This window comes from Gopherus evgoodei, chromosome 11 (assembly GCF_007399415.2).
Source record: "Gopherus evgoodei ecotype Sinaloan lineage chromosome 11, rGopEvg1_v1.p, whole genome shotgun sequence".
NCBI lineage: Eukaryota > Metazoa > Chordata > Testudines > Testudinidae > Gopherus > Gopherus evgoodei.
In genome coordinates, this window is record NC_044332.1 from 36,223,392 (window position 1) to 36,231,624 (window position 8,233).

The 8,233-nt window shown below is 37.8% G+C and overlaps 1 protein-coding gene across 1 annotated transcript; it reads left to right on the top strand.

Moving 5' to 3' along the window:
* The first annotated feature begins 125 nt into the window (after nucleotides 1-125).
* Nucleotides 126-7,643, top strand: FKBP7 (FKBP prolyl isomerase 7). Its single transcript, XM_030580408.1, has 4 exons — nucleotides 126-692; nucleotides 2,212-2,363; nucleotides 6,184-6,317; nucleotides 7,008-7,643. Exons 1-4 carry the CDS (start codon nucleotides 475-477, stop codon nucleotides 7,167-7,169), a joined length of 666 nt encoding a protein of 221 aa, XP_030436268.1. The 5' UTR covers nucleotides 126-474; the 3' UTR covers nucleotides 7,170-7,643.
* Nucleotides 7,644-8,233: the final 590 nt, after the last annotated feature.

Below are 8,233 nucleotides of genomic sequence, written 5' to 3' on the forward strand. Positions count from 1 at the left end.
ACACACACACACAGCAACACCCCCCCCGCGCCCCAAGGGACTGCGGGACCTTTTGTGATCCAGCCCGCGGAAAAAACCCCAACACCAGCGGAGAACCGGTAACAAGCCCCCCCTGTAAAGTCCGCGCCCCCCGGCAGGTGGTAATGCATCCCGCTCCCCTGGGGACACTTGAGACAAGTCTGGGAGGGAAGCGGTCTCAAGGGAAGGACTCAGTCCTGGACAGAATCCCCCGCACCGAGCGGTGACTTTCCAGACCTCAGTCAATCAAAAATTGTCACTAGGGGAGGAGCAAGTGGGCAGGGCGGAGCGCCCTGGCCGAGCCCACAGACCGCAGCAGCGCAGCATCCTGGAGGATACGATGTACACGCCCCAGTCAGTGTCAGCCTGACGTCGAACAATGCCACGCAGCCAGGGTGCGGGGCGGGTGGATGCGCTAAGAACCTGAGTCAGAACAAGCCTGTGAGTTTAGCCAGCATGACTTTCGGAGTCAAATTAGTTTTTTTCTTACAGGCTTTTTGTCTGCTTACGTTCCACACGCACGGACAAAAGAAAGAGGATGCCACTGCAGAGGAAGTTAAAATAGAAGTTTTACATGTGCCCAAAGAATGCACGCCAAAGAGCAAGAAGGGAGATCTGCTTAATGCACATTATGATGGCTACCTGGCAGGTGATGGATCCAAGTTTTATTGCAGGTAAATAACTGTGCTGTTTATACCATTCTTCTTCACCAGATTTGCCTCTCCTCTGCAAATAAAAAATAGACAAACATTTAGCCTTTTGTTTCTTTTTAAAACTGCATTAAAGCAGATTTGACAATACTGAATGTATTCAAAAGGAAAACTTGTATGCAGTGCCCAAAATTACAGTGACGTTTAGAATTATATCAATGTATATCTAGAGCTATACTTTCAAACCACAAATGCTGTAAATATCATTATATAATATTTAAGCCGAATTAAGCCCCAGTCCTGCAAAGACTCAGGTTTTGCACAAAATTGTATTCATTTAACTAAATGTTGTTAGAAATTGATTTAATTAAATCAGTGGCACCCTCTTATGTAGACACTCTTATTTAAATTTAAGAGTGCCATAAATAGTGAAGTTTTCTTGTGTAGACTAGGCACAATGCATATGAGCAGCTTTGCTCACAGCGTGTCAAGGTACACACATGCATAAGTCTTTGCTGGATCAATGTGTTTGTTTTTTTCAATAAATAAAAGGAACGATCTTTTACTTAACCATTATTGCTGTGAAATAAGTTTGAAGTATGTTAAAAATATTAACTTTTACAGTTTTGGATCCAACAGATATATTAATTCATCCAAAAATCAAAACGTAAAGGATATTAAAGTTTTCCTGATCTTGGCCTTTCTTTCCCTGAGACCAGTGTGGAAGGAGTATGCTCAGTTTAGGACAAAATATGATGCCCGTGGAAGCCCACTACTGGTTGAAATAGGGTAGTGTTGATAGGTTTTGGTGTAGATCTAGGTAATTCTTGAAACTGCAAGTTATTGGCAGTGCTTATTTGCGTACTTGGTGTTTCAGCTTTAGCAATGTTCTTTTCACATCAGATTTTTGATTTAATAGGTGAGAGTGGAGGCATTGCATACTAGGGGAACATTTGGCAGTGTGGCTCCAATGGAGACATATTGTCTAGGAGCTGAAGGATTGGTCAGCTCTAGTGTTGAGGAATAAAGCCACCAGATGGATGGCCTGTCATCCTGCATATCCTCTGTAAGCCATTGTTTTGCAGCTCATTCTGTGTACGGTATTTGTTTTCAGGGGTAGGAGAACAGGGGAGAGAAGACATTCTGCCCCCACTTGCGTGATTTGGAGAAACTCCACTAAGGGAAATTACTAGAGTTTTCCTCGCCCAGTGCCCCTCTTGTACCTTCTGCAGAAAGGTGCAATTTTAGCACTCTATTTTTCCTTGTTCTTTAACAAGTCAACGGGAGCTTTTCTTTGTATGCAATTTTGGATTTTTAACAAATTATACCAGAAAAACTGTTAATACTTCAATATAAATAAAAAGGGGCAGTTGTTTACTTTTTAATGTACACTTTATTGTGACTTCTTAAAAAATGTATCTAAGTAATGTCACACTTTCCAAAGATAGTACTGTATTTAAATGTTAAAGTGATTTTTAAAAAAATATTTGAACACTGACTTTGTTGCTGTCTGCTCGCTAAAAGCTTTTTATTGTTTTTGTAGTCGGACACAAAATGAAGGTCACCCAAAGTGGTTTGTTCTGGGTGTTGGCCAAGTCATAAAAGGATTAGATATTGCTATGACGAATATGTGTCCTGGAGAAAAACGGAAAGTGACAATTCCACCATCATTAGCATATGGACAGCAAGGCTATGGTAAAAAAAAATAAAATTCATATCTGCTTTTTCTTCTGTCTTTGTGTTTTCAGATAAATGACAGAAAACAGTGTTGTAAATAATTTACTTGAGTATTGATCATCCAAGCTTTTTTGATTGAGGGTTTATTTGATGGCTGCAGTTACAGGGCCTGATCCTGCAAATTCTTATTCATACGAGTTCTTACCCACAAACATAGTTCCAAGGAATGTAATTGGATTGCTCATGTGAATAAGGCCAACTCAAGTATTGGCAGAATTGGACCTGTCATTATAGGTCCATGCTAACAAGCGCTCTCTTTTGCTAGAAAGGAACTTCTCTGATAGGAGCACCACAACTACTAACAGTACCTACTATGTGACAGAGAGAGAGATCATCCTTTCGTTGCTAGTATTTGTATTATTGTAGCACCCAGAGTACCCTCGCAGGATCGAGGCTCCGTTGTGCTGCCAGTCCCTGATCAAATTTGCTTACAATCTAAATAATACATGACTTACTTTTTGAAAACAAAAACCACAACTGAAAAGCTATCAAAAGGAATCAGATCTTCTACCCAGCACTCCATACACAACATGCTTACAGCTCTTTAATTTCCAGCAAGTGCAGTGATGGCACTTATATTAACTCTGCAAGCAACTGCAGTGCTGCTTTCACGGGTGGCTTATTTCACATGAATGAGGAGTTCTCTGCTCACAGCAAAGAGCGCTTGGAGAGCAAGGAGAGGTCAAAACTTGTGCTTATAATTATATCCTTGTTTGATTTCCAGAGCCTCTAATATCTCTTTTTGCAGTCAGAAGAGCCAAATATAAGAATTTTTGCAAAAATTCATTTAGGATTGGAGCAGATAAACAGGAGGGGTAAATTGATAGTTATTCTTAAGTGGTCTTTAGAAACAACTTTACGAGAAGAACTTTCTTTTGTGGGAGAAAATAAATATGGTTCACTGACAGCCAAAGGGAAAAAAATAAGATTTTCAGAAAACTATTGTTTTATAGGAATTTGGGGGATTTAGTTATCTGTTTCTGAGGTTACGAGAAAGGCCTTTTATTATTTAATAATATTAAATATTATTAATTATTAAATATTATAGTATTATTATTATTTCTCCTATTTATGTACATCCTTATTCTTGTTGCATTACATTCATGTTTAATTTCCAAGAGTAGGGTACTGCCAGATTGGCCTTTTAATAAAATCTGTTTTTATTTTCACCCAATCAAAACAATATGAGATTCACTACATACCACTGAATTAATTTGATGAAACATTATTTGTTTGAAAACTATCTTTGGACTAATTTAATGAGAAGTTTCATAACTCAGCATAATAATTGTCGCAGTCACCAGTACCCCACTAAACGGAGCACAGGAAACCTAATCTGAATGCATGACATTTAGGTATGCAATATATGAGACTAATGGGCTGATTCAAGACTTAAAATCTTATTGTGAAACATTTCTGCTGAATTGACAATATCATATTTTAGTTCTTTGTAATCCAGCTTTGTCTGGGAACATGGGGCATTGACCAAACATGCTGCTGCTGTTCTGTGATCACAGTTTGATCATTTGTTCATGTCAAAATTCCATGAGCCAACTTCTTCCTTGATGTAATTCTATTGAAGGCAGTAGAGTTACACCAAGAATGAATTTGTATCATTAACCATAACAAGAAATGAACAAATCTTGCCTTGTAGCAACAAGAAAAGCCATTGATATCAAATAAAAAGTGCAATGTTAAAATCTAACTTTAGATTTAACTGTTTGTTCTAGGCAGTGCTTGAAGAAAGACTTTTTCCTGCAACATGGTTGTTCTCTGTCTTAGCGTATTCCTGCATGCTGGGGAAGATGACTGTCTAATCTTGACTTAGTCAGGCTGCATGTGGCTCTTTAGGTCTTGACATGTCTTTGTCTCTGGTATGTATAATTCTTACAATTACTTGCCCCAAAGTCTGTCTAGTTAGCTTATATTAATAAATGTTAGATAAACTTGTTACAAATGTATGGTATCTATTTCAGACATTCACATAGCTGAAACAGTTTAACAAAACATGTTTTGTAGTCAAAATTGAAACCTCTCAATACCATTTTATTCATTATCTCAAATAAGAAATACTAGTTTGTTTGCCTGCCACTGTTTAAAGAAAGCTGATTTACATTTTAATATTCAGATCTAATGTAGGAACTCAAAAATAAATTCTGATGATAGACTAGCCTACATACTAGCTTTAGGTGAGCCAGCATATAATTAGGATCCAGCTGTGTGTTTAAACATTAACTGCATGTTGCATGGTTTGTCAAATGCATGTTTTGGGCTGACTTTTTAGACCTTATTGATTCACTCTTGTTATTTGTCTACCATGCTACAGTAACCCATCTTTGTATTTAATATTTCCTCTACATCTTTGATACCAGAAGATGCTTTGACACAGGAATATTAGAACCTACCTTCATTCTGTCGTCTGGAACTGAGCAGATCATTCCTATAGCCCATTTTTCCTGTGTTGATCAGATGGCTTGGATTCTGAGTACTTCAGCCTGTCTCGCTAGTCTCTCTCCTAATTAGTTGCATATTTCAAATTATATTTTATTATTTGTAAATCCCTTAATAGTAGATGCAGGTATATCAAAAAGGTTTTAGCAGAACTTGGCTGCTTTTATTGCCTTCTTGTCTCCATTTCAAACAAAGAAGGAGTGTGTGTAAGCATTGCATCATTACTACAATCCTTTCAAACCAGACTGTCACTTTTAAATTACAAACTAAAAACACATTACTTTAGCCTGGCATGTGGAATTGTCAGGATTTCAAAAGAATTGTTGTAAGGCACATTTGTATATACTATTGTGTTTCAAAACGTCTCTTAATGCAAGGCTTCCTAAGGAGGATTTTTAAGAGTTTGAGGTATATTTTAAAATTTTTATTTAAATGTCTGGACACTTGGGATGAACAATGTGAATAATATCTTTTCACATATTGTTTCAGAGAAATAGAATGGTTGTAAATAGTGCCTGAAAACATTCGCCTCTGAGTATCAGGATTGCCAATGGAACCCCATCTCATTTCCCTTTTGCCAGCAACCTCCTTCTCTGAAAAAGACCCCTGAATCCATTACCTTTGATATTTTCTGTGGGCTTCCTGGTGGCTAAGACCCCCTGTTTCTCCTGCACTCTACTGTGGGCTAGCTGGCCTTCTCTCTCATCATGCATTTCAGTGTTTATGGGGGTCTGCCTGCTGCCATCTCCTAAACCCATTAAAGTCTTGGGCTGGAGGCTGCCTCTCCAATTGTGTAGGAAGAGGAAAAGCAGGAAGCACTCCTATCCAACACCTATACTTTCTAATAGTGAGATGAGCTTAGAGAGCTTGGGAGCTAAAAAAATCCTAAGGTGACTCTCCCTCAGCTTTCTACAGCTTGCACAGCAGTGGCCAAGATAATTTTCTGTGGTTGCAGTATGAGGTCTTTACTATTGAGTTTGGGCATACCTGATTAATAGGGAGGGACCCACGTAGCTGCAAAACCCAAAGAACAGGCCATTAGGCAATATCTCCCTGAAGACAAAGGTAAGGAGAGTTGTCCTGGGTTCAGTGAGGGAGAGGATTGCGCTGGGTCAAGAATGAGGTAGGAAGGAGTCCGAAAGAAGGGCTTAATAGTGTAATATTTAAAGCCAGGGGTCAGATTATTATTTAGGTAACACACAAGTTGGAAAATTACACTATTAACCCATTCCTAATAGATAATAGAAATACTGCTGTATGAATGTATGTACCAGAAGTATGAGCTTTGACCAATGTGACTCCTACAATGTTTTTTTAATATTCTTAGCACAAGGCAAGATTCCACCTAATGCAACATTGATCTTTGAGATTGAACTGTATGCAGTGAGTAAAGGACCACGTAGTGTTGAAGCATTTACTCAAATAGACATGGACAGTGACAGGAAACTCTCTCGAGATGAGGTAACGTGAGTCAACTGACTTGGAATAGATCACATATATATATATACCACTACCAGTAAACCAAAGCATACATTATCCCTATATGACCTGCCTCTGATTCCATCTTTTACTTATCACTTTGCTATGTGGAGGGCTACATCCCAGATTTACAAGGATGCGACATTTGTTTCACTCTCAGTGTCTAAAGTCTCCCCTTTTGAGGAATGAGTGTACTGAAATGGGTAGGGTCCATTAGTACATTTAAGAGGTTAATTCAGACTGTACACCCACTAAATTCTTGTCCTGTCTGCTGCAACAGCCAGAAAGAGTATCAGTTATGGTTTCATGATAGAGATATTTGCCCACTATAAACTAGTCAGACATCAACTCATTTCACGCAAGCTCAGTTTTCTATTGAAAATATCTTCAAAGGTGTCTAGTCATTGAAGATTTTTACTATGCATTGTTACTTTATATTGAGAAGATAGTCAGGGAGATAACCATTTCAGTACATTATTTTTGTTATAGAGTTCCTAATGTTTTGTTCCTTTTAGTGTACTTTTGCTCTGGAGTTTCAAGTGTCGGAGCTTTTAGCTGATGTCATTTTATATTTGTGATATGAATGCCTATATGCTAGTGTTTATCACGATGAGCTTACAAAAATGAACTCTGAGCTATGTTTAGTATAATATTTTAATTTTTTTCTTTCAGCTAAGCCATTATTTGAAGCAGGAATTTGAAAGAGATGGTAAAAAACGTGATGCATCAGTTCACGCTTCTATTTTAGCTGATATATTTAAGAAGAATGACCATGACGGAGATGGCTTCATATCTGCAAAGGAGTACAATGTCTATCAGCATGATGAACTATAGCAAATTATTTCTAAAATCTCCTGGCTGCTTTCTGTACCCCAGATTTAAAGAATCTCTAAAACGAACTTTAATTTTGTCACACGATGTTTTACATTTTTTTTGTAATGGTAAATTTTTATACCTTGTAAGATCAGTGTTAAAAATCTTTCCAGTCACATTTCAGTAATAGACTGTGATATATTTTACAAAAGAAATAAAATTATAAAAGGCATAATCTGTCTTGGTATTTCAGGTATAAAATTTTGTGATTTTGTTGGATGTGATTTAGCTGAAATTTAACATCTCTGCTTGACTAAAGCAGAGCACTAATCAGGTGACTCTTCTTGTGTTGGATACAATTAGAATCCTGATATTAGCGCACTCAGAATAAAGGTGTGCTTTCAATGTCACAGCTGAAACAAAAGAGCAACAGAAGGAAGTGGAAAACAGGATTCCATGGAACACAGAACCCTCATCAAGGTCGAGAAAGATCATGAAAACATACAATAAAGAAAATTTGACAAAATTATGAGGTCTGTTGACATGGGAGTTGACTAGTGTTTGTTGGGGAAGCTAGGCTCTGACCGCACTAAGATGAGACTGACTGTGGTATTTAAACATGTTATTCTCTGCAGACTTCTAGCTCAATTTCCTCAAGTAGTGTGGAAAGGTATTTTAGAGACCTCTGCAACAAAAGTATCAAGACTAGTACGTGGTCTTATAAATGATTTTAATATGGTTCTTAGCCCCTTCAGCCACCCCTCCCCCACCAAAAGCCTGTTAGATTCAACAGGTTGGTGATAGAATTACCAATTATGAGCTGAAATGTACTTGCTGTAACTATATAAATGCTACTAAAAAATATCTGTAATGCCAGATGCACAGATGTGAACCACATGTGGTTCAGTCATGCCAAACTAATCTATGCCTTCTTTACACTCACTGTCTTACTTGAAATACTTACGCTAAGATTTTTGTAATGACGTCACTTTTTTTTGTCAAAATGTTGTTTAAATGAAAATTGTCCAGTCATGTTTAATTACGCTGCTGGCAAGAGGAATCTGTGTCAGGATTGTGCAAGCACT

What these genes read in the sequence shown, in the direction of transcription:
- FKBP7 (XM_030580408.1), top strand. Translation starts at nt 475, where the DNA reads ATGACTTTCGGAGTCAAATTAGTTTTTTTCTTACAGGCTTTTTGTCTG. An exon ending in GGATCCAAGTTTTATTGCAG is followed by an intron (nt 693 to 2,211) that starts GTAAATAACTGT and finishes TTGTTTTTGTAG; the next exon opens with TCGGACACAAAATGAAGGTC. An exon ending in ATATGGACAGCAAGGCTATG is followed by an intron (nt 2,364 to 6,183) that starts GTAAAAAAAAAT and finishes TAATATTCTTAG; the next exon opens with CACAAGGCAAGATTCCACCT.